The 27,559-nt window shown below is 39.4% G+C and overlaps 1 protein-coding gene across 3 annotated transcripts in view; it reads left to right on the forward strand.

The window, feature by feature from the left end:
* Positions 1–27,559, forward strand: part of NTRK3 (neurotrophic receptor tyrosine kinase 3) — a 383,693-nt gene that overhangs the window by 83,043 nt on the left and 273,091 nt on the right. For all 3 annotated transcript variants that reach the window (XM_063314185.1, XM_063314186.1, XM_063314183.1), the window contains exons 2-3: positions 15,898–15,972; positions 19,328–19,399. In XM_063314185.1, coding sequence (XP_063170255.1) covers positions 15,898–15,972; positions 19,328–19,399 — 147 coding nt within the window. The remainder of the gene's footprint in view (positions 1–15,897; positions 15,973–19,327; positions 19,400–27,559) is intronic.

Genomic DNA, 27,559 nt, shown 5'->3' on the forward strand with positions numbered 1-27,559 from the left:
AAATATCCCTTGCCTTTGATAAAAGATATGTTGTCAAATCTGGCCAAAGGGAAAATCTTCTCCAAACTTGATTTGAGAGAAGCCTACTATCATGTAAGGATCAAAGAGGGGGATGAGTGGAAAACGGCATTCAATTGCCCATTGGGAGTGTTTCAGTATAAGGTTTTGCCTTTTGGTTTGGCTGGGCCCCCTGGGGTGTTTATGCAATTGATCCATGAGGTACTCCATGAACATCTATTTAAAGGGGTACTGGTGTATCTGGATGATGTATTGATTTATACTGAAACTATGGAAGAACATGTATCTTTGATTAAACAGGTGCTTCGCAAGCTCAGAAAAGCTGAGTTGTATGCCAAACTGCCTAAATGTGCCTTCCACCAAACACAAATTGATTATTTGGGGTATAGGATCTCAGATAAGGGTATTGAAATGGATCCTGCCAAGATCCAGGTTATCGTAGACTGGGAACAACCCCGCACCCGCAGGCAACTTCAAAGTTTCCTGGGGTTCAGCAATTACTACAGATTGTTCATAAGGGGGTTCACTGAGATTGCCTTGCCACTAACTGAATTACTTCGAACAAAAGGACTGGGGGATACTCGGAGAGTAAAAAATCCAGGTGCGCTGCTGCGGTGGACGCCGGCTTGCCAGGCGGCGTTCGATCGGTTAAAGGCGTCCTTTACCCAGGAGCCAATCTTGCAACACCCTGACCCCTCCAAACCTTTTGTGGTTCAGGCTGATGCCTCTGATTATTCCATTGGCACATTGTTGATGCAAGCTGATGGGGCAGGGTGCTTAAAACCATGTGCCTACCTGTCCCGTAAATTCTCTGAGACTGAAAGACGTTGGCATGTATGGGAGAAGGAGGCGTTCGCAGTGAAAGCGGCTTTAGAATCTTGGCGACACTTACTGGAGGGGGCTAATCACCCGTTCGAGGTGTGGACGGACCATAAGAACCTAGAAGCCCTCAGCACCCCCCGCAAGCTGAGCCCGAAACAAGTCTGTTGGGCTTAGTTCTTCAATTGATTTAATTTTCAATTGAAGTTTATCCCGGGGAAAAAGAATTTCTTGGCGGACGCCTTGTCCCGGCAACCTCAGGACTCCTGTGCAGCTCCAGAAGTGGTCAGCACTCTGTGGACAACGCCACAACTGGGAATGCAGGCTGTGACGCACAGCCAAACCCGTGCACAGCAGCCAGCCGCCGGGAATTCGGGGCCGCCAAGCACTTTGTCAATTCCCTCTCAGTTGCAACAAAAGTTTCTAAAAGAACTAAAGACTGATACTTGGTTGCTGGCCAATAGAGACAATGTTACCTTTGACTGGGGTTTCGCTTGGAAATCTAACCGTCTCTATATCCCTGAGAATTTGCGAAAAGACGTTTTGCTCCGTTCACATGATGACAAGGTTGCGGGACATTTTGGTTTTGTAAAAACCTTGCACCTCGTCCGGCGGCAGTTTTGGTGGCCCACCTTGCGCAAAGATGTAAAGGAATATGTCACCTCTTGTCCTGTGTGTGCTATGTCAAAGCGTAAAGTTGGCAAACCTCAGGGACTCTTGCAACCAGTGGCTAGTCCAACTTGTCCTTGGGATGAGGTTTCTATGGATTTTATTGTGGAGTTACCTCCTAGCCAGCGCAAAACAGTGATTTGGGTTGTAAAAGACTATTTTTCTAAACAAGCCCATTTTATTCCATGCGTATCAATTCCTTCCGCTCGCCAGTTGGCCCGCCTCTTCCTTGTACACGTGTACAGGCTACATGGATGTCCCTCTCGCTTGATTTCGGACAGGGGCACACAGTTCACCTCTCAATTCTGGCGGGCGTTCCTCAAACTGTTAGGGACTAAGCAAGCCCTGTCCACGGCGTGGCATCCGCAGACGGACGGAGCCACGGAGGCGCTCAACTCCACGTTGGAGCAATACCTGCAGGCTTTTGTGAATTATCAACAAGACAACTGGGTTGACCTCCTCCCTTTTGCTGAGGTGGCCTACAACAATGCAGTTCATCAAAGCACCGGCCAAACCCCTTTTCGTATTGTCCATGGCAGGGACTTTGTCCCCATCCCTGATCTGCCACAGCCCTCCGTCGGACCGGCCTTGCCGGCCGATTGGTCAACGCAACTAGCGGAATCCTGGCCGGTCATCCAGAAGGCATTAGCTGATGCACAGTCGGATTACAAACACTATGCTGACCAGAAGCGTGCACCTCACCCTGCCTTTCAAGTGGGGGACATGGTATATCTGTCTACTAAGTTTATCAAGTCTTCTCAACCTTCAAAGAAATTGGCACCTAAGTTCGTGGGTCCTTTCCCCATTATCGCTCAGATCAACCCTGTGACTTTTAAACTTGATTTGCCGCATAACCTGAAACGCTTACATCCTGTTTTTCATTGCAGTTTGCTCAAACCAGTTACCCGTTCTGACAGATGGCATGATCAACCTCCGATTCCGCCCCCCATCATGATTGACAGACAACAACACTTGAAGTTAAAGAAATTTTAGATTCTAGACGCATTCGCAATACACTACAATATTTAGTTCGCTGGAAGCATTTCCCTCATCCTGAGTGGGTAGCTGCCCATGACGTGGCTTCTCCTATCCTTGTTACACGATTCCATTCCGCATACCCATCGAAACCGGGTCCCTAATTTTTTTGGGGGGGCGGTATGTCATGTTCACCATTTCAATGCGCTTAGTACATCGTAATGTTTCGCATGTCATTAACCTGATGCGTGTTTCATCTGTGAAGGGAGGACAGTTCCTGCTAGGAGAATGCTTATCTCTTGGCTGTGGGCTCGGAATGTATTTGGGTTATCTCATGTGTTCAAGGTTGCTTTCCCAGGCTAGAAGGGATGACGGTTAACAGCACCTGGGATGGATGGTGGTGATGCTGCTGGTAGGGAGGCATGGTTACATTTGCAGCGAGGGTTTTTAGTTTGTATTTGGCGTGCTTTCTGTCATTCTCAGCTTTCTCTGTATTTGTCTCAAGTATCCTAATAAATCAGATTTCATTTAGCCACTTCTTGTGAGTCTGAGTATTTGGACTAGGCAACCATTACAGGTGTGCAGAACAGCCCTCCTTGGCATTTCACACTGAGGAAATGTTTGGAAAGGGATTGCTAGTTTGGAGCATCAGATTGGAATAAGTGGCCTGTTGCCATCCTGATCTGATAGTATTTGCCAAGTGCTGCTCATTGGTTCTTTGTCACAGCCTTTACCTTTGATTCCTGGTCCCTAGGCTACATAAACCTCTGGTTTTTTTTTAACTTTCACCAAGAAAAATGCATCAGAAAAGAGAAAGGGAAGCCAGCTCAGCAGAAACAGTAACATATGGGCCACATTAACCTGTGTAAAACAAGCATTTCAGCTGTCAGGTTTATAACACAAGGAGGAAATCTGGTATAAACAAGTTGTTATAGCAGGGGAAAAAGGTGTCTGGCTTGGTGTCTTTTCTTTTGATCCTCTGATGCCGAAGTTGTTAGAAAGAAGTAACAACTGCAGCAAGGTTGTCTTAGATGAGGCATATAATTAAATGACTCTTTAGCTACAATTTCATCTTGTGAGCACAGATGTTACAAGTTTCAGTAAGGAAGAGCTTGGAGTTTGTCCTTGTTGTGTTAATTAAAAATGTGTGTGAGCTCTGGGGATAGGGTTACCATACCTGTGGGGTTTAAATGGTGTGGGAGAGGCTGCGGATGATGTGTACAGCATTCAGTCTCTGTGTTGCAACCCTTTGACAATATAGTTGTTTTATGTTGGCATTAAAAATAAACAGCTATGCATTGCCTATCCAGTATGCAATTCTATCACTGGTTTATTGACTCCTTCGGTACTGTGGCTGGGAAGTTGTGGAGACAGAATTTTACCAGCATCCTTCTTATAAGGAATGTATGTGTTTAGCTAACTGTGTAAGCTGTAATTGTCAAGGAAAATAATAGCTTCCTTGTCTCAAGAGCTTCAGGGTTCTCCTGGGGGATAAGGATGCCTAAGGATAAGTTGGAATATGAGGGAGGCTGACAAGTACATGATAGATATAAGTTGGGAGATGGCACGAATGGAAGATAAGGGAAGGAAATACAAACCAGAACCAGCAGAAACCAGTAGAAGATAATACAAGAATGCAAGCATGTGCACATGGGGGATATCTTGTCCGAAAGTAACCGGACAGGTAATTGTACTGTTAAAATCTCCTCCCATAATTAGATCATTCTACTCGCAAAGGAGGGGCCAAGGTGGAATTGTACACCTGAAGGAGGGGAGAAATCCCTAAATGGTGATGGGTGTAGATGTAGTGTATAATTAACATAGATAACACAAATGTATGCATGCCTATGTACCCTGTGAAAGAAATTGCCCAATAATCATTTTATGCTTGTAACTGTATCTTATGGATAATGGTATAAAAGATGCTGTCTACTAACACAAAGGGCTCTCCTTTTCAGAGGAGAGACCCCCTTGTTACTTGAGCGCTCAAATAAAAGGGTTATCCTATTTCTCACTTGGTGTGTTTATTGGGACCCATACCAGGTTTAAAGGACTCGGGTCCTAAGCCATGATTTGCGGCCCTTCAAAGGCTTAAAAAAAGCAGAAGAGAAGTGCATTCTTGATTTCATCATTGGCAGAAAAAACAGAACTTAAAGTTGGGGCAGGCTTCTTCTGGACAAGTCGGGGCTGGGAATTTCACCTCTGGCTTTATAAATAGAACAGTGTACATGCATTCTCATCAGCTTTACCAACATGTTTAGTTTGTTGTGGTTTGAACAAAAACTCACTTTTTTAGGTTTGGACTGTGGTATAGTGTCTGTCTGTCTGTCTGTCTGTCTCAGTTCATATACATCCAAAGGAAAATCCCACGGGCTTGGCAACCACCCTATCCCAGGGCCTGGGAGAAAGGCTCTGTGGTTTTCCTGATTTCCATTCTTTTGTTTCTCCATGAATTTGTTCTTCTGGAACTTCTGTCCCTAAATTTCAATTTAATGAAAGCCTCCTAACATCAACTTTGTTTTGCTTCCTGCTTAGCTGTTAGTTCTTTCAATTTATTTGCCCCCGACCCTTAAATTACTCTTTAAAGTTCCCAGATATTGGGAATTCTAGTTGAATAACTACTGAAATGCAAGAACTATTCAGCTTTCAAATGGAAGATACTTTCAGATAGAGAACCAATCCTTTTTACTGTGACTACTTTGGAAAGCCAAGGGAAGAGAAATGGGGGTATAATCTCTCTCTCTCTCTCCTTCTCTCTTTTGGGGGGGTGGTTATTTCTGTGTGGGTTAATATTTTCATTTCAAAAAGCAAAAATGAGGGACAAGGTTGTAAAAGAAATTTGTGCACACAGGATTGAGGCATTTCTCTTGTAAGGGCCACCAGCATAATTATTATGGTATTTTGGATGGAGATTTGAGGCACTGAGCCTGAGAGGGGAGGGTTTCAAAAACCCTCTCCAATGAATTCCTGGCTGAGACATCTGTCAACCTCCTCTCTGTGAAGGCAGAAACAATTGAAACAAATACTTGAAACAATTACATAGGTACACAGGATTCCAGGAATTTCTGATACGTACAATTTACTGTAGAAAAGCAAAGAAGCCATTATGAAAGAATTCCAGTAACTTGCTTAGCATCAAATGTGAGTTCTATTTATAATAGTCAATTAAATTTATTGTAGATTCTCCCCCCCCCCCCAATGTACATAGACACATCTTCCTCTTTTGGGTTAGAGAGTTTCCAGCTGTTCCTTGTTTTTGTAACAGCCTGATGTAGTATCAGGTTGTGTATTTTTGACCACATATAAACTAACTTTCACAACCCCCTGAGTCACTGAATGGCATCACCTTTCCATTGGATTCTCCATTTGTTTAAATGTTATTTGTTCCATTTTTAAAAAAAAATCTGACGCTACTTTAAAACCTAGTGCAAATGAAGCCAACTAATACATATATAGGATATATATAGTAACCATGGGGAAAATATATACAACTCATGTGACTTAAGGACACAGGATCCAAGTTGACACAATTCTGATTATTTTCTTTTTAACAAAAAGAAATCAGCAGGCAAAACATCTTTGTGGAGAAAAAGTGCAGTGCAGAATCAGCTTGTCCACAAATAATGGGAGAATGGATTTATATGGCGGGGTGGGTGGGTGAGTGAGAGACTTTTCTGTCCCCAGTACAGTCTTGTTACATTTTAGTGACTAATACATTTATTATGGTCATAACTTTAGTCCATGAAACTTCATGCCATTAGAAATAAGTTAATACTTAAGAAGCAGGTATCTCTTTGTGCCTTTTTATCGGTATGTGCATGTCTATGAATTAAAGGCTTCTCAACAATAGTTTAATTGCAAAGGCAGGAGTTAAATTAATACCTAGGGATCTCTCTCTCTCTCTTTCATGATGTTGTTTGTAAAAGAAATTGCTTGTGAACACCACACAAGGTGTGTTATCAATTATTAGCTCAGTCAGTTGGAAAGCTTCACATCCCCCCATAATATCTTGTATGGGTGGCTTGGTTTGCCCCTTTAAATGCTGCCTGACAATTTGGGAGCTGCTCTCTTAGCTGCTCCTGCATTTCTGTTGGCTGCAGTTTCTTGAAGCATCATGCAGGAGGTGCAACACAGCTGAAGTGGGCTTCAAAGGAAAGCCATTGAGCTAATCAGCTTCCTAAGCACCAAGCTGCCTAAGTTCCTATGAGTTCTTTTCGTCTGACAATTGCTGGAAGTAATGGGGAGAGGCAAAGAGATGGGTCCTTTGTGGCAGATATTTTGAGAAATAGGCTCCTGTCTGCATCCCTCTTCCTTTTGTTCCCTTCCTTTGAATTCATTTATTCATCTTTTTTTTTTTTAAATCAACATGCTAAACATACTGAATCATTGAAGGCAAGTGCTTTTGATTGGATCACTAGGTGTAATATGCCTGGGTAACAAATCAATTTTCTTGTTACCCTGCAAGATAATAGTGCCTGGCACACTGCTCATCTTTCAATTATGTTGTGTTTGCATGCCACTTAAGAGTTGGAATTCAGCATGCCTGAAACCCAAATGCAGCAAGGATACTTGAGTAAAAGAAATATATTCTCCTCTGCAGGATGCCTAGCCAAGGAAGATGGAAAATGCAATTATTATGAATTCCAGTACATTTTGTAGCCTCCTTTAATATGTTGATTCCTCAAACTTGAGGGCTTTGGCAACCAATCACAAGTACCTAATCTTTTATGACCAGGAGAGACCCATTCCTTCACTGGGCACTCCTGAGGCTATTGGCTAAAAAGAGGTACGGGTAATCCTCACTTAACAATCACAATTGGGACTGGCAACTCCATTGCTAAGCGATGTGGTCATTAAGTGAGACATCATGTGACCATGACTTACGATTTTACTGCTGGTTTCTCCATTTATTCTACTTGTCGGAAGCTGGCTGTGAAGCATGGAAATGGCAATCACATGACCGCAGGATGCTGTGACAGTCATAAGTGCAAGGCCCCACCGTAAAGTTACTTTTTCAGCACTATCGTAACTTTGAACAGTTGCTAAATGGGACAATCGTTAAGCGAGGACTACTTGTATTACACTTTTCTGACTGAAAGAGGGTCAGATGACACAAGCATCCAATTCAGTGTCACGTGTTTCTATTAGATTCTCCCAGACTAATTTGTGGTTTATCTCTTGGATAACGTGTTCAAGTTATCCATTATCCAGTAGAGTAGAAAATATATGTAGCTCAGGGTTGAACTGTTGGTTTCGTGTGTTCTGTGAACTTGGTTGTTTACCTGTAGATGTTCCATTATCATTCCAACAGCCAGCAAACTCCATTCTCCCATGTACTGATGATGTTTCCTATCATATGCAGGAAAACAACCAAGTTCAGAGTACCCAGTACTATCTAGTATTTAAGTTGATACTGCAACTTCCTCTCACTTTTCATAAAATTCCTCATAGGACCCCAGTGTTTTGTTGAAAGTGTTGCTGAAAATATGTATTAGATTATCTGGATGCATGGGTTCCCATGGCATTCCTCTGAATGTGAAAAATGGACATCTCTCTTATTTTCAGTTGAACTCTGATGAGTATATCTGTGTTTGGTTATATTATTTGCACACAGTTATGTACCACAAGTTCAGGGTTCTAGGTCTAACATCTCTGATTGTATAGAAAATTATTTTCTGATAATATACTGTATGAGATTGTTTTAATAGTAGCCCTGACTCCTGGGCTTCTCTGATCATTCACTAAGTGCTCTTGCCTATGGGCAGAGTTCCTTGTCAATGGAAAATATATTTTTTTATGTTGTTCCTTTTTAAAAAACTTTACGAATGGAAATAGAATCCTGGCATTCCCATCTTTTGCTCGTTGTAATAGAGGAGGAAGGAAAAAAAATTAGAGTTAACCTCATTCACATTTTATGAACAAATATTTGGATCAGATCGTTGGTGTCAGATAGCACGTATCTCCACATCTTGTAACAGACTTCCTAGTTCAAAAATAATATGCTTATGCCTATTAGAACAAAGTTGCAATTAAAATATAATGCATTACCAAAAGCTGTGCACAGAAGGAAAATGGATTTTCATGGCGTTTATCTTAAATGTCACACTGGAGCAGAGTTGTGACTCTATGTGCTGTACAGACACAAATGATAGGGACAGGTTTGTCCATTACTACATATACTGCCTCTGAATGTACTGTTTGTGAAAGAGGTTCAGCTTAGGACGGCATTACACAATCTCATTTGTAGCATTCATGCCCATTTAATTGATAGAAAAACTGAATGAGAGCTGACATGACAAAATCTGGGTAATATTTGCCATTTGGATGTTTTTTTGTTTAAACACATCCTTAGCTTACGTTTTAGGATAGTCAGCCCTTGAGTGTGTGGAAATGAAATGATGCCCATACGGGGAGAGCTCTTTTTGTAGAAATTTTGCTTGCATGGCTTTTCCTCGTTGTATTGTTAAACATAACACTGCAGTCTCTCTGCAGATGCCAGCCCAGCTTTAATATCTACTCATAGGTTGCACTGAAATGACAGATGTGTTTCAGCTGTCCTTCTTTTATGGCATGTCTGTGAGAGTACCCTGGGCTCAAGGAGGCTGATATAATCAAGACACATTTAAAATAATAGTTGTCATTACATGAACATTCCAAGAAGACACCTTCACTCTTAGCATAATCGAACAGACAAATTGGATGTTTAAATACGTTATTGCTGAATGTCTCCTATAGAAGTACTTTTCCACTTTGTGAAAAGAGGTGGGGAAGTGGGGCTGCAAAAATGTGACTGACAGTGAGGCAGTCTTGTGCGTATGGATGCACAATAAACCTGCAATATTTTTAATCACACTGAATTCCAACAGTGAATCCATATGTGAAGTTGACGCACAGGTAGGCATCTTGCATACAAAGTATGTGTACAACCATATACATCTGGGAAAGTTGTGTAAAGAGATTAAGATACTGGGGTTAATTAAGCTTTATTAGCCAAAGTTACGTTGTGAAATGGTATGTCCAAAATCCAGATTTATTTTCTCTCTCTCTCTCTCTCTCTCTCTCTCTCTCTCTTTCTTTTTTTCTTTCTAGTAAATTTTATTAAGTCTCAAGAGAAGAATAGAAACTACAGAAAAACAAAAAAACTACAAAGAAAGAAAAAAAACTAAAAAGGTGTGGAAACCCAAGAGATTTTTTTTTTTTTCAGATTTACAAAAAGATGTGGCTTCTGACCTTTAGCAGCAAGGATATACAAAAATTTCCATAATCAATCTCTTACTCTATATTAAACCAAAACACCACATTATTTCTATAAATCATTCCACTTTAACTCATAATAAAAATTACTAAGTACAGTTACTTCTCCCCTTATATTAAAATAAAGAAAGTTCATATAAACCTCCTAAACATCTTTCTCCCCTCCAAAAGATAGCACCTATTTAATTATTCCCTTCCTACCACTATTCTATACACTTCTGTCTACTATAAGAATCGAATTAAACAGCATGTAAGTTGTCTGCTATTATACTTAATAATACAACAATTTTAATAATCCCAATCTAAATAAATGCAAAAAACAAAGACAATTCAAAACAGTAAATCCAACTCTCTAAAAGCAAATAGCATCAATCAAATCCTTAAAGCTAACCAGATAAACATTCTTGAAACCTTATCCGACTTCAAAATAAACCAGAGTAGTTACATATCCCCACAATGTGCACAGAGCTTTTCTCTTGAAAAAATCAAACAGCCCAACTGCCCCCCTCAAAGATTCCAGGTTCTTTTCATGGCATTCCACCAGGAGATCAATTTTACTTATGTCTTGCAGATCACTCTCTCCCTTAGATTTCTCCAGCTTCACTATCCAATCTTCATTCAGCATCTTGATAAAAATCCCAATCTCACTCTTAAAAAAGACCTTTCTATTGCTCTTAAATTCCTCAATTTCATCCACCACATCCCCAACCTGATGGCACATTTTAGATCTCATATTTTCCACAATGTCCTGGATATCTTGCATAAAAGCTTGATAGAAGTCAGAAGAAATCTGTTTAAAATCTTGGTGGAAGTCAGAAAGAATCTGTTTGAAATCCTCCAAGTCTCATACACTAGATTATGGCGCCCCCTAGGAGCTTAACCAGTGAAAGTTGAAAATGTGGAAGAGTTCTGAAGTGTTTACATAAAGTGAAACTGAGATAGACAGTTCTCAAGGGAAAGTGAAAACAGAAAGGTGAAGGTTTAAATCAGCTGATTCATCATGTAGGAAAATGCTAATATCTTCAAATTTAATACAAAAATAATAACAGGGAGACAATTGTTTACTCTCAATCCTCCAAAACATTAAAAAAAAATTAAAAAGTAATCCCAAAAATAACATTAAGCACCAAGGGAACCAGCTTCTCCTCACTGTAGAAAGCCTTTCTTGGAGTACATATACTTAAAAAAAATACAAATTGGTGATTTAGAGATGGGGTGGCCAGTCTTAGTGTTCCTTTAAGGCTACACGTGGCTTGGAAAGTGATGAAATCCCTGCCTCCTGGCTGCTCTTACCAGTTGAGCGCAAAACACTTTGCAATCTGGCTGAAAACAGCCATCTGGAGGAGATGGGATGATTTCAGTTATTCTCCTTGACCTGGAAAACATTTCTGGGCTTCAGGAAAACCTGTCTGTTACTGCATTGTCAGCTCCACCCACTGAACCTGCGCGGACAGCTGTTCAGTCCACCATTCTCACTGGAAGCCCAAAATCCAGATTTTCTTAACCATTAGTTTTGTAAAAAAATCACTAAGAAATGGAGGGCAGAGTACAGTAATTAGTGAGTACACACAACAGTGACATGGATTTGGGAAATAATTATTCAAACAGTCTTGACCTAGAACATGAATGTTTCAGTTAACACAAATGAGGCTTCAGTTAGAACACTAACCAAGCTGTCTGACAATTCTCCAAACCCACAAAGCCATCATTTAAAAAAAAAAAAAAAACTAAAGTGAGTGAGATGGAGGGAGGGAGAGGTGACTGAGACTTATGAAGCCGTAGGGGATAGAGAGCCTAGATCAGAAAGAATGCAATCTATCTCTCTCACAGCACAAAATTTGCACATGAACACTGAACCTGATTGATGCATGATTTAGAAAAGACAAAATGACAGTGTAATCAAGAACACAAACTTGGTTGTATTCCAAAGGGAGTTGGCAGATCCTTGGGGCATGAAGCCATCAAAGGTTACCATCCCTAAAGGTTGTTCAGCCATCATCTCTCTGACAAATGACATTTTTTGGTGAATAGTATCATGTCCTTAAACTCATCTGACTAAGGACTCTGGAAATGGATCCTAAGGCTTATGTATACTTTTAGAGCTGAAAATATTTCTTGTGGCTATCATGCTTTAACCCAACTGCATCACAAATAGCTTTCTACAACTTTATGCCTTCCATGCACTTGTACTTTCAACCCCCCACATTCTTAGGTTCAGGAAGAAATTCTCTGGTTGAGGGAAGCTGCTACAAAGAATTGCTGATTTCATGGACTATGGACCTGTCTAGGAGATAACACAACTTGTGGGGCACTTTTCTGAGTACCCTACCTTTCAGAGCAAAAGAAAATAGCCTTCTTTGTGACAAGAGATAACCCTTGTTCTCAGCCTTTTTATTTGGCCTATGAGAGTTGTAAGGTCTGAAAATGATGCCACCTGAGGAACAGGAATAGGTTCCTTCTGGCTTCATTGGAGGAGTGTTCTGTTTGGCAGGTGGAGCTGTCTGAAAATTTCACACACTTACTTTAAAAGGTCTTCATTTAAAGAAGTAAGCAAAGAAGTCATGTCATGGTAAACCAGTGATTTGGCACTGATTTTTAGCAGCAGCAGAATCTTGAAGGGAGGCTTCTCTGGAGAAGGTGAAAGGGAAAAGAAAATAAGAAAAAGAAAGAAAAAAGGCCTGCAGGTTAGACAGCAATAGAAGACGGGGCTTTTCTAGGGTCTCAAAGGCACCCTCTTCTCTGAGATTTTTGCCTAAGAAAGTTTTAGGTGCCTAGTCAAGTGAAAGGTGAAAGGTCCCCTGTGCAAGCACCGAGTCATGTCTGACCCTTTGGGGGGACGCTGCTTTCATGACATTTTCCTGGCAGACTATAGAGCGGGGTGGTTTGCCATTGCCTTCCCCAGTCGTCACCTTCCCCAGCAAGCTGGGTGCTCATTTTCCTGACCTCAGAAGGATGTAAGGTTGAGTCGACCTGAGCCGGCTACCCGAGAATCCAGCTTCCGCTGGGATCGAACTCAGGTTGTGGGGAGAGTTTTGGTTGCAATACTGCCGTCTACCACTCTGTGCCATGTGAGGCTCTAGTCAAGGCATTTGAAATGTTTCCTGATTGTGAAGACTAATGCTAGATATTTTACTGCTATGCTGAAATTGTATGTCTAAATTATCCAAGACATTATTTACTGGGTTTAGTGTTAGAGTTTTTCATTTTAGTTTGCTCCTCCTGTTATTCTAGTCTATTGTGACTTTGTTTTACATTAATTTGTTGTGGCAGGTCTGTATTTTTATACTGTGTGCCTTTAATTGGAAACTGCCTTGGGCAATATTTTTAAAAAAACATGGTACAAATACCTTAAATGTATTCAATAAAAAAGAACAACCATAATTTAAGTACCCCAGAAAGCCAATGCCACTGAAGTAGTGTGCCCACTGAAATGCAGAGCTTCCAAAACAACCAGTCCCAGATTCAAATAGGCCCCAAGCTATCATATAGCAGTCCTGATTGGCTGTTCAGCTCCTTGGAAGGTACAGTGCTGATCTGAGTAGAGTCTGTCTTCATTTTCTTCTGGGCAGCACCTTTTTTTAATTAAAAGAAGGTTTTACAAGGATTAAAAAAAAAACTACAGAAACATAGAAGAAGAAATAGAAAAAGAAAGATTATAAAAGGGTAAAAGAAAAAGTGAAGAATAACAAAAAAGCAAGAAAAACAAAGTTATCTAAAGAAGCGACTTCGAATCTTCTTTGCAGCAGTTACTAACAGAGTACTTACTATCTCCCCCCTCCCATATTGCATATCATAGTTCCCTTCTTCCCAATAAACAAATCTTTTTAATAAATCCTGAAATCAGCAGTTCTTTTTCATCCATTTTCAACAAGAAGTCCATAAATGTTCCCAGTCTTTCATAAAAGTAGTTGTAGCTCTCTCCTTAATCAAACAAGTCAGTTTAGCCATTTCTGCAGACTCAGCCACCTTCACAATCTATTCCTCCATTATTGCTATTTCTGTAGTCTTCCGTCTTTGTGCATATAATAGCCTTGCTGTGGTTACCATATATAAAACCAATCGTCAATGAGCCTTTTCTAGTAAGTGTCCATTAAGTCCTAATAAGAAAAGTTCTGGTTTCATCTGAATGTTAATTTTTAAAACTCTCTGCATCACCATATGTATTTTGTCCAGTATGCTTTTTCCTAAGTCTACCATGCATGACAAAATGTCCCTTCACAGTTTTAGAAATTAGGAAACATGACATTTATTGGGATATCTGTAGAGGAAATCAAAGATATTAAAAGCAGGATGGGTGAATTAAGGAGTTGAAAAGCTAGCTTAGGTTTCCCTTTTCCTAAGAATGAATATGAACAATATGGGAGGGCTTTTGCTAAAAAAAAAAAAAAGCCAAAATAATTTCTATTTTTTTCCTGTATAAATTTTATTAAAAGTTTTAAAAAGAAAATAAAAACTAATACAAAGTAAAGAAAGAAAGGAAAAAAGAAAGATACAAAATTACAAAAAAAAAGATAAAAAGAAATAAAAAGAAGCTTCCAATTTCCTTTGCAGCAAATAGGTATGATTACAAAATTATCTCTCACTCTATTGTTATTAAAAAAACACACACACACTCTTTTTTCTATTATCCAATATTTTCTAATCATCAAAGCCACAAATCAAAAGTTCATTTTTTTCTGTTTCATGGAAAGTCAATTTAGCCACCTCTACAAGATCCACCATCTTTACCAGCTATTCATTGTGGGTAGTGTTGAATCTTTCCACTTTTTTGGATATAATAATCTTGCTGCAGTTGTCATATATAAAAACATGATGAATTCTATACATCCTTAGGTAGTATCCTCTTTCCAAGTCTCTGGCATCTTTTCTCCCTGTAAAATAGAATTCATCACGTTTTGTAAGGGTTCTAAAAGTTTGTCCTTAAAGCACTTATAATACAAGCTCGATAATCCATCTGGCCCAGGCACCTTTCCTGGTTTACTCTTTTTGTTAGCTTCTGAAACTTCCCTTATTGTTCTAGGTCCATTCATAATTTGTCTTTGTTCTTTTGTAATCCTCAGTAAGTTTTGTTTTCCAAGATATTCATCTACTTTCTCCAAAGGACACAAAATTACAAAAGCCAAAATATTTTCCATCAATCAATACCTCAATCAATATTTTCCATCAATCAAGCATACCTCAGTTGATTTGGGAGCTGTGAAGGTTAGCTGAATAGGAAGAAAGAGGAAAATAAGTTTTCTGTTGTAAACTGGAGAAGGGAAGGAGGCTAAAAAATAAACGTATTTATTTTGTATTATACTTTTTGTATACCACTACAATAACTAGGATTCTGACTGGGGTAGAATACAAAAAAAAAAAAAATACTGTAAAGTAAAATTACCATCTTCTAAGGACACTTTTTTGTCTTTTTTCTGTCAGTAGGTTAGCTTGGGCAATAAGGACTCTTGATTAATTAATAACAACTAAATTGATTTACTAGCCAGGTTTTAGTTTACTGAATTTGTTAAGCATAAATAAGGAAAGAAAGAAGAGCCTTTGGTTTTTAAAAAGAACTATGCATAGGGAAGGAAACAGTATTTTTGAAGAAACAAAAATATTCTTGTTTTTAGATGGTTATCTACTTCAGATAGGAGGCCTTCACGTGGAAGAGGCATCCTCTCTCCTCTCTCTGCCTCTTAAAGATACTGCAGGAGGTAACCGAAACAATACATCTGCTGAATATAGCAGTGAATCAAAGGCACTTCCACTAAGTTTTGCTCTGTTACTCTAACCAATTAATAAACTACGCATTGAATCCTACCTGTACTTAGCTTATGTGCAAAGCAATGTTGAATGGTTTAAAATGGCATCTATTTAGCATGATCAATAAAAGTAATAGTTTGGGTAACTTTCCTTCTTGGGAATTCTTTCTTCTATCATTACTCTTCTATCAAGGTTTGCTTGCTGTGTTGGTGAATCCTTCTCAGCTTGCCAGATCCAGGCATCATAAAGTTAATGCAGAGCCGGTTGGGATCATAACAAAAGCCACCAACTATAGCGGTTGTTCATGCTTTTTCCATCACTGGCTCCACCACATGGTCAATTGTTTCTCCGAAAGCTAATGCATTGTATTTCTGTGCTAAAGTCATCTTCTTTCCTCCCCACCCCATTCTCTCCCTATAGATACATAGAGCATTGGAGGAATTTGCAGACTTTGCATGCTGTAGACATGGAGCTGTATACAGGACTCCAGAGACTGTGAGTATTGTGTATTGTTTGATGAGTATCTTTGTCTCAGTTTGAGAGAACAAGCAAACCAGGTCAGTTCCTCTACACTATCTTCAGAAATCATAGGTAAAGTATGTTTCTGGTATGAATATTTTTACCAACTAACGGGTAAGACCAAATGTTCTCTTCTGAGTTTGTGGTTCCATCTGCAGGGATAAACTTGGAGTTTGGGGGGGGGGGTTCTCTGAATTGCAAAATGTGCATTCACCCTTTGGTCTCCTTCTGCCATTTTCTGAAATAAAATGGCACCATGGGCTTCATGAAGAAAGAGCTGAGCCTTTGCTGAGGTGGCATCTTCTCACACCAAACAACCCAACATTAATAGGAGAGCCATCATATTTGGTTCTGGAACTGCAGATCCATAGCGGCTCTCCAAAGATGAAACCTACAGGTTACCGGGCCTAACTGAAGCTGGGATTAGGTGACCAAAGACATCCATAGGATCCCAGTCCATTTCATGTAGCTGGTAATTCTGATAACTCATTCTGTGGAGAACTTGTAGCTTTGGTTATAGGCTTCAGTGCTTGGGCTGCTCTTCTTGCAAACCAGCTTGCTTTGTTGTTTTACAGTGGACCATTGGCCTGCCAAACTAGCTTCAAATCACCTGCCCTATAATGCACATGGAACTTTATAAATCACCCTAAAACATAGGTGGGGAATACATGGTCCATACTGAGCAGGCTGCTGAGGCTCATCCTGTTGTGAATTTCTGGTTTAGCAATTTCAAATCCCTACCCTGAGAGCTTCCATTCTAAATGCTTCTCAGGTATTTAAAGCTGTAAAATGCCTTCTGTCAAGGAAACAAAACCTAGAGTAACTCAGTTGCATCTGATCACAAGTCAGCACAAAGGCAATTTTGCTAAGTTGTTGTGAAACTTAGCTCTGAGAACCAAATGTTCTCTGTAGAAATTACTCATGTAAGCATCTTAAATTGCTTCTTCAAAATTTGTCTAAATTTAGTGTTGGAATTGTGTTTGTGTGTGCATTTCTGCTAGCAAAGGATTTTTAAAACAAAATCACAGGAAAAAGGTACAGACGTATTCCCTTACAGGAGGAGAAGATAAAACTTATTATCCAATCCTCTTACAAAGTATATCCATCGTGTCAGGAACAACCAGGAGCACATTATGGCTTATTAGGCATTCTGGCAGACAGTTTTACTTGAAAATGGCAACTAGGAGAATGGACTTGCTTGATAGGGCACAAGACCATTGAAAAAGGTGAGCGTGGTGCAAAACCCAATGTTTAAATTTGGACTTTTAGCTGGATGTTTTTTACCTGCTAAAGCTAATAACTGTGTCAATCTTATTTGATTTGTGACTTTTTAATTTGATTGTTGCTGCTCTGGTTACTTTTCCTTTTTTTTAATTATCATTATTATTGTCCACATTGAAGAATTATAAAGAGAGCGGACAGATCAAGTTCCCTGTTCATTGACAGAAAGATGAAGCAGAAATCCAGTGGAAAAATGAAACAGCAACATTTAAATAAGCATGTACTTTAAAAAAAAAGAAAAGAAAAGAAGGGAACATACTGTATTTTTTTTTTTCTTATTACTGCCCCTGTTGAAATTAGTCTTCAAGGATTTTAGGCTTGCAGAGTAAAATACATAAATACTGTATATAAAGTAATGTATGTATTTTCATTTATAAATCAAGTTATGAGTTACTATAAGCTTTAAGAAACTGATGGAGAGATGGAGTGTAGCGCTTGAATGCTGGGCACGGAATGCTATTCATTTTCCATCAAGATGTTCAGTCACTGCATGCAATGTGTGGCTGCTTGGGAACTGGCTGTTGCTCAATGGCAGAGTGTTTCCTTTGCCTAGAGAAGTCCTGCTAGAGACATGCAAGTCAGGTAAAAAAACAGTCTGAATCATGGATTTCATTTAGATCTGTAACCTGATTCAGACCTCCAAACTGATTCAGAAAATTTGTTCAATTTGGACTCCAGTGTGAATCATCCTGTTGATTCAATTTGATTCTGACTTCCAAACTGATTAAGGGAAAAAGATTCCAAATGGTTCAAATGGATTTAGATGTCTTTGGCTTGAGTCAACAGTTCAAATCAACTTGCTGCATTCAGTTCAGAAACCTGATTTAATTTAGAGAATCAGTGTTGTTTCCATTTTCACACCCATCTTTTCCCTGGGTTTAATCCTTAACAGCTCCTGTTATGGCACAGATGGCTAGTCTGCTATCTGGTGTAGACTAGAGATAGTCACTTGATGGAATGGCAAATGCCACTGTTCTAGAAACTCCTAGAATCCATACAAGGGCAAATGGCAAATGGCAAGGGATGCTGTAGGGCAAATGGCAAGGGATGCTGGGAGTCACAATTGAGCAACATCTGGAATGTCCCAGGTTAGCAACTCAAGGTGTAGACCACTCTGAGGGTTAATGAACTAATGATCTGACTTTGGTATATGCTTCATTTGCTTGAGACTAAGGCTGACAGAAAGCATTGAACTAATACCTTAGGCAGATTAAGTGTTTCATTTTGTCTTAGAAATCTTTAAACAGCTATGCGAAGTTAGATATTTTACCCCCCACATTTGGAATTGTGGAAAATGATACATACTGAGGCTAAATTAATCATGGGGCAGCCTTCTGCTTCATCTTACCCTCCTCCTCCTCCTCCTCCTCCTCCTCATATACATATACATATATCAATTGAAGTGAATATTTGTAGCTCAGGGTTGACCTGTGGAGTCCCTGGTGCTCTCTGAGCCTTGTTGTTTTCTTGCAGAGATTTCATTGCCCAGTCTGGCAATGAAACGTCTGCAAGGAAACAACAAGGCTCAGAGAGCACCAAGGACTCCACATATATATGTATGTATGTATGTATGTATGTATAGTGTGAAAGTGGTAGAATTGTTTTGTAAATATATACATTCATGAAAGCATATTACATTAAGGAAAATGACTAAAAAAAACTGAGTATCTTAGGCAGAATTGCCAAAAAAACAAAAACAAAAACAAATAAAACAAAACAAAACACCAACAGTAGGCATGTTTGCAGAAATGTGCACTAAATGCTTATGAATTTTAGTGGAAAAGTCATTCAAAAAAGAAACTCAAGTTCAATGAATTGTAGTTGACATTTCTGCTTCCTCCCACCCAAAGAAGGTACTGAGAAAAAAATGGTCTTGACAGATTCACTCCCCAATGAAGGGGGATATTTTAAAGGTCTCTAGATTCAGGCTGGCAGTACAGTGTTCCAATTATCTCTTCTGATTCAATGTTATGTGAGATATCTGAATGCCTGACTTTCACTGATGCTTTCTTTATTGGTTGCTTTTACTGTCATTTACATCTCTTTGCAGGACAATCACGAACTCAGGGCTCCGGAGCATCCAGCTGCGAGCATTTGATAAGAATCCTCACTTACATTACATGTAAGTAGATTGGTTCCTCCTCCACCCCACCCCCTCACGTCCCACAGTTACTTTTTGGAAAAGTTTTCAGTTGCTTGAGACAGAGAGTTGAAATATGGAAAAGCAGGGTGAAATGACAAAGCAGCGAAAGGAAAAGCGAAAGGGCATTATGGCAACTGAGAGCATTACATGGCACTTTTCCTGCTGGGCAGATGGTGCATGGAGGTATCTAATAATCACAGCTACTTTGGGCAGATGGCAGATGTAAGTATCTAATAATCAAAGCTACTTTGATTGCAGTGTCAATGGGCGGTTCCTCATTACCACACTTTAGGAGGCTGGTGTGAAGTTTCTCTATCAGCTTGGGGTTTAAGAGAATGTTGGGGAGGGAGGCAGAAGGTACAGCCTTGCCCCACACTCTGAAACAGTTCTGCTCATCCATGCATAATGCATGGGGAGATACAAGGCAGATTTTTTCCGGATTATAGCCTCTCCTTTGCACCTCAGATCTGTGGGTAACAGCTGGGCCTCTGAGTTATTGACTCATTAAAAAGGGAAGTGCGAGAGAGGCCAAGGTACAATATGTTTATTTGTCTGGTAGCTTCTTGGTGGATGTTATTGACAAAGTAAGATCAAGCTGGAAGGTGGATGAGTAATGGGCAGACCGGGGACTCTAAAGCTTTACAAAGAATCTGAAGTTTCAGCTCTTTCAGCCTAGGAGTCTGATGCCCAAGGGAACCATTTAAAAAAGACATTTAGCTGGGCAGAATGATTACCATTTCAAATATCACTTGGTTGAGATTTTCAGTGAAGGTACTCCCTGGGGGGGTAAAAATGTTGGTCGGTATATTCAGACTTGGGTATTGCTGCTTCCTCCTAGCTGCTCTGTCTTCCTTCTCCCTGTGTAAATCACATGAGTGACCAGCCAGTGAGGGAGAGTAATGATGGGAATCTGGCTGAGGTGAGGATTCATTAAAGTCTACTGGGGACCCTTGAGAAAAAAATCCATGTAAAGGAACAGAATTGTTTTCTTGAGGATCACTGAAAATTTGGGGGTGTTTTTGACACTCCACTGCCCAAAATGTGGGGGGGGGCAGTTAAAAATCATTGCCTCAGATCTACCCTACATCAGTGTTCAGCTTATATAATTCATGTGTTTGCAGATACATCCTTTTGCCAGGAATACTTTTAGATGCCTAGTTAGAAAAAATCTGGACAGTTTGTTACTGTTTTGAAAGTAGTCAGATACTTAAATTTGTTGTAATCCCTCTAGTTCACAACATAGATAGAGTGGCTTAGAATAATTTTTTAAAACAAAAAATATTTTTATGTATTTATTTATTACTCAAATTTAGTCACTGCCCCTCTCCCCCAAAAGAAGGACTCTGGGCGGTTATATTATACTTATTATTATACTTATTATACTTATACTTATTCCTCCACAGAGAACTTAAAAAAAAAAAAACCCTGCCAATTGCACTACCTAATCAATGGACTATAGGATAACATCTTTATCTTCCATATCTTCCATATGTGATCCCCCTTGTGTCGATGAATAATTATTCATTTCACTACCAATTTAAACCTCAGTTGCCTTTGTACCTTTCCTTGTTCTGCCTCTGTCCAGAAAGACAGAAAATATCCTTGCTTAATCATATTTAAGCCATTTCCAGTCCAAAGTGGCCAATCAGAGGCATCTGAGGACCTTTCAGTATTATTATGAAGGCATAAGCTCTTCTCTGTTGTTTCCCTTAAGCCACTGGTCTTTATGAGGATCAGAGCTCCATTGAACCTATCTGATGGTTTGCATTTTCTTCATAGCATTGTCCACCTGCCTATAACTGGTTGATCTTTCAGGTCACTGTTCCTATCCACCTTGTTTTCTCTTCCTTAAGGCCTTGGTTTCCCTCCTAGCAATATTAAATAAAATGAAGGGAGTAATTGAAAGGAAATATCAGAGCATTGAATTTCAGCACATGACAACTCCAGCTTTTGCAGTCTGTCACAACTTTTTTCCCCTAGTTCCTTGTTGACAAGTGGTTACACTTCCCAGATGGTGCACCAAACCACATCTCCCACTGCTGGGCAGAAACAAATGATTTAGCTATGGAAGGGGCAGGACTTTAAGTTTGCATAATATCCTTAGTTTTGCACAAACAGAAACAATCTATACACAACTGTAAAATAATAAGTAATGTATTGAATATCTGAGATAAAGACTCAGTCTAGATCTCTCCCCTCTCATATTATTATAAAATGTTTATTTTTATGAAGAGGAAGGTACCAAGAAATTTGATCATTTAACTCCTAACAATTAATTCAGATTACAGGACTACAATTATTAATAATACAAGAAAAATCCTTTGAAACTGTTACTCCACAATGGTCCAGTTTATCTGATTGGTATCAGTATCTTCAAATACATATCATAGTCTCAAAAGAATTGCAGAAATAAGGTGGGATACTGAGAGATTTGACTGAATTTAAAAATCTTATAATACATAACTCAGACCATTTGCTGGGCCATATTTATAGACTGCTGGTGAAATGTCACTCAGAATTAAAACAGGTCAAAGACTGTAATGGGGTGTGGGGATGACCTTGGGAGACAGGAGGGAGAGCTGCAGATAGGGCAACTGACATGTAAAAGATGTCTCAGCCCACAGAAGGGAGTGGGGTGGGAAAAGTTTCAGAAGGGACCCTCCCTAGCGTTCTGGAGAGTAAAAGGAAAAGAGGGGATTTCAGTTTTGCAAGATGCTGTTAATGTAACCTTACAAAAAAGATAGTACTAGTACTCCTGGTTGTGCTTCTGGGCTACCTTGTGGGTTTAACAAAGACTGTATGATTAAATGGATGCAGAATGTGAATGCAGAAGTAATAGAGATACAACAATGAGAGTTTCAATAGAAGAACATTATACCAAGAGAAAATTGGTATAAGATGTTTTATTGCTGGTATATTACACAAATTTTTGATTGTTTAAATTGGAGATTTCATTTTTTTAAAAAATGGCTGGAAATGTAGTGACCAGGTGGGATCATCTTTTTCGTATTTGTGGCAATGCTGTAAAACTGTACAGTAGAGGAGCATGGCACAGTATGTAGAGGCTGTTTGCAGAACATGAGCTCAGACCATTAGCAAAACATGCTCTCAATCCAGGAAAACAAAAAAGCGTGAGAAAGAAACTTAAAGTAACTCTCTTTGGTATAAGAGGGAGGGAAGGCAAAAGTCTGTTAGGCTTTCAAGATTCTGTTATGACAGAATCATAATATGACAGATATAATATATTTAAGTAACGACAACTAATTAATGATATTTTAGAAAGCTATAACCTTCATGACATCTTAAAATCCCTGATTCATTTATCTGTATTATATTCTTTTTTTTTTCTTGTTCTCTTTTGTACTTGTTTATATATTTTCTTCAAAGTGTCCAATTAAAAAAGAAGAAAGGGGAAAGAGGTGATTTATCCTGTGCTGAAATCTGCCTTGAGATTCCTCTAAAGTGTTCCTTTTGGTGAAATCAGCTCTGTTTTTCTACTTTATTCTCAGGTTACTTGAATGTTTCTTTAGAATTTATCTTGGTGGTGTTTGTTTTTGGGTAGATGCTTCTGCTGGTAGTGTTGAAAAAGGAATGATGGGAAGTGTCCTCTCCTGATGTCTCCCCTTTGGACTGAATGGTAGCATGGGAAGTTAGAGTCTGCAGATCACTGGAGAGGATTGTTCAGCTAAGTAAAGACGTGGGTGTAACGAATAACAAAGCTTTTGGGTACAGTGCAAGGATACCACGCTCCTCTCATGCAAATTTCACCCCAAATCTTTCTCCTTTCAAAACAAATGAGAATGCAAATTTTCTTTCACTAGATAGATTGAGAACTCATAGGAAAATATGCAGGTGAAGCTTTCAGCATAGCAGTAGGGGGAAAAAAAAGAGAACTAGTGAAGCAGGAGATTTACTGGTTTGTGGTCCCACTTGCCCCAGGCAACCAAAAATAAGGCTACTATGTCTGGGCTGCAAAACACCAGATAGCCACTTCATTTTCCCCTCTTTTATTACCTCTGCTGATGAATGTTTTCCATTAAACTTAGTTGGTCCTCTGCTGCAAAAAACAGTCATAAGCAGTCTACAGGATTGGTCTGCAGGGCTGCCAACTTTGCTTTCTCCCACAATGCCTTTGCAATGATGCTATGAGTTAACATATAGGCATCTTATGAAATTCTTATGCATTTATGATATCCTTAAACAACACTTTGGTAAGGAGGAGCTTTATGAGCCAAATGAAGTCACGGGGTCCAGACAGAGGCTCCCTGTTGGCCATTTACATTCTAGGATGTTACAAGAATCAGCTGTAGCTGTAAATGGGATTGAAAACAGGGGAGTTCCTGCCATAAAGCAGAAGCCGGATTATGAAGGGATGAATTACGTAGTTTTGTATTAACAAAAATCAGACATGAGGTTCAAATGACAGCAGGTTAACACACTTCACATAAAACATGTTTTTTTTTTATTTTTTGCAAAAGTCAAACGGTTAAAAAAAAAGTACAGGCAGGCATTGCAAGAGAGGAAAATGCCTCCCACCCAACCAATAGATACACATAGTTGTTCTCTGCAGGAAGCTTGTTCATGACGCACTAACCTTCATGGGGGCTCATCTGAACATATTTTCTCTACTGTTCTTAAATACAGTTTGGATTACTGCAGTTCTCCAAGTGCGGGTTGCCAACCCCAGGGGGTTGTGAGCAAACTGGGGAGGGGGAGTTCAGTTGATTGGGTTTGTGCAAGCAACGTGGGTAAGAAAGCTTCAAGTCTGTTTCCAGGGATGACTAAATCCGTGGGTCTAGCCATCTGTCAAAACCATCTGCCAGTCACAAGAGCACTGTGTGGTAGTGTAGCGGCAGTCTTTTGAATATCTGTAGAAAGTAATTTTATCCATTAATTTAAATATCTAGCCTTTCCAGATAGGGGGGAAAAGAGATGGTGAGAGATAAATTAAAGAGAGAACTTAAAGATAATCAAGCCATTGATAGCACTGATCAAAGTAAGCCTTAGCCAAGAGAATATGATGAAAGTTATTTTATGTTTTAATAAGTGGTGTATTTATGTCTTGCCCAAACCTAACCCAATGGAATCATTAGTTTTATTCAGGAAGGGGAGGGGGTTTGCCCAAATTCTTTTATCATTTTAGGCAGTTTTGGTATGGCAAAGTTAGAGGTGCCCTGGACTATTGTATTCTCCAAGTGTTTTCCTCCAAGTAAGTGGAGACTTCAGTTGAGCAAGTTGCTGTAATGTGCGCTCCTTGAAATATCAGGGTGAACAGTTTTTTGGTTTGGTTGTCTTTTAAACAGAAACACATTGACCAGTGAGTTGTACCTCTCCTTTGTACACAGGAAGGTAGCACCTTTGCTGAATATGCAGCTTTCACAAGTAACTCTGATGGGGATCAAAGACAAACTTACGTACAGCACATTCTGTCCAACTGCTCTCTTGAAACAATTTTATTTGTCCAAGCATGTTGGTTCATTTTTTAAAGGTCATGTTATTGTTTTCAGTGGCTAATGGCTTGTTGTTTTATCCTTTTCATTTTTATAAAATTGGTGTTTTATTGTAGGAACGGCTGTAAATTTAATAATGATGCACCACCCTAGAATCCTGTGGGTGGAGGGTGATGTATATATAAAACGATTAAATAACTAAATAAGTAACAGTCAAAGCCAAAACCCTTTATAATCTGATATTAGTTGGCTATTGTTGGTTATTATTCTTCCTCTGAAACTGTATGTGTGGACACACAAACAATAATGTAACATTCCAGCTTAAGACAATGAAAACACTTCCCCATTAAATGCTAGTCCAAACAACAGATATCTGTTTGGTATCATTTAAAGACAGAGACAGTGGGAAAAACTTTATGACAGTAGTCTTACAAGAAAGAAAGTTATGTCCATATTCTATAAGGTAACAACCATAGATTTTCTGTCCAGTTTTTATTTAAATTATTAACCAAGGAATTAGACAGAATAGAATAATCTCTAAGTAGATCTAGCATGACATTGACTGGATTTATACTGATCCATGCATCCTGAGCAGATTGCATGGGTCATTGTGTTAACCTGTGAATCACTGTTTTGATCATGTCTTAATTAAAGAGTTTTCTCTCCTTCTTCCCTTTTCCTTCTAAATGTTATCCATTATGCAATCTGGCAATCTCATTGTTCAGTCAGAGGATTGACACTGTGGACATCTGGAAGCTCACATGGGATCATACATGGAAAACCAGAAGGGAGACTTTGTGGCACTAGGCAGCTCTTGTTCTTCTCTCCTCCATCCTAGCCAGATGCTCTCCAGCATAGACCTCAGCTTGCCTGAGGGCCTGACATTTCCATAGCTGCCACTCATAGGAAGTGAGGAAAAAAGAATAGCAGAGAAGTAGTTTGCTTGCTATTTTCTGGGTTTGATTTTTGGAGGTCTTTCTCTAGATAGGTTGGCTTCCCTCATACCTGCAAAGCCCCATCTGCCTTCACCACCATTGTAGATTAACGTTAGCTTCACTATTTGACTTTCAACCGTACCAGCAAAATGATAATACAGAAAGATAAAGATGGAGAATGTGCTGGAGAAGTAAGGAGGAGATAAACCCAATGATAAATATTGGCGAGATTATGAAGGATAAGGATATTTGTATGACAACAAAAATAATTATTGGGTCTCCCAGTAATGTGGTATGACTGTGAAACTTGGGCTTTAGGAAAGAATGACAGAGACATTATTGATACTTCATAATTATAGAATTGATCATGTTTAGGGTACCATGGACTGCTAGTACAATTAGTTCTAGATGACTGCTGCCTCCAGACAAAGATGAGCAAGCAGAAACTCACACTTTAGGTAAGATGTGAGTGGGCTAGGAAAAAATAGGGTTGGCAAGGTTAAGAGAAGTGTAGAAGAGAAAGACAATGGCTAAATGGATGGATAGGATCAGAGGGCTTACTGATGTGTCCTTTGAAGAACTATGGATGTTGCCAAGGGCAGATTGAGAGCACAGGCATGTGTCCATACAGTGATGATGGGTCATACCCACTTCAGTGGCACTTAATTAAAGGAACTGATTTCTTCCATAGCCAGGTCTTGCTTTTCATTCTAAAATGAGAGAATTCTATGATGGCAACAATATTTCTCTTGTAAATCCACATTTTCCCTGTTTGGGTGAGAATAAAATATTTGCCAGGTTGGGTGAAAATAAAATAAAAGCTGAAATTAAATTCAGGAGGTTACCTTAAAGTTTTGGGATTCTAAGAGTTTGAGGTAGAGAGACGTGAGAAAGATTCATAGCATTCTTGAAGGTCCCACTAATCCTTTGAGAGTACAAGTGTGAATTAATGCGATCTTGTAACTGTTCTGCTGCTAGTTTTTTCCAGTCCATTGATAATATTGAAACACGATAAATGGAGGACCTAAAGGATATGGAACCTAAAGCATATGGGAGTGAGGATTCAACCTAAAGCATGTGGGAGTGAGGATGCTACCATCCATCTATAATGGAAACTTAACTGGAGAGAAAGTTAAGTTTGTATTAACAAACTAGATTTGATTAGATTATTCTGGGTGATCCCCCTCCACAAATACACAGAAGCTTCTGAGCCACATTTGGTTGTTGTATGTGAAATTCCTACTCAATTCAGACAGTCAGTTTAGCTAATGAGGTTTGCAAGAGCCCGTTTTCAAACAGAATTCTGTTTCTGTTTCTCCCCACCCCCTTTTTGTCTTCCCTCCAGCACACCCATTCTCTCTTACTCTCTGCCATCTCTATTTCTGTCCCTTTCTCCTTGCACTTTCCAAGCTTGTGGCCTCCAGCTGTGCCTTCGCAAGCTCATCATTGACTCCAATTTCATGATCCTAGTTGTGAATAGGTGGTTATTTAACTTCACCTTCTTTTTTTATCCAAGAAAGGAAGGTCTCCAGCCACTGAGGAGATACACAGCATTTAAGTTGCTTTGAATGCTTAAATGCCCCAGAAATACTTAAGAGCTGATGCAAACATTATGCAAAATGAGATGGTAATATTGTTCTTGTTACAGAGCTTTAGCCTTTTATTATCTGATCTTCTATAGTAAGCAAAAAGTGGTTTTGAGGTCATATGGTAGCAAAACATTATGATGTACTATCTGAACAAACCCAGTAGCC

The sequence above is a fragment of the Candoia aspera genome, chromosome 13, assembly GCF_035149785.1.
Source record: "Candoia aspera isolate rCanAsp1 chromosome 13, rCanAsp1.hap2, whole genome shotgun sequence".
In the NCBI taxonomy this organism is placed as follows: Eukaryota; Metazoa; Chordata; class Lepidosauria; order Squamata; family Boidae; genus Candoia; species Candoia aspera.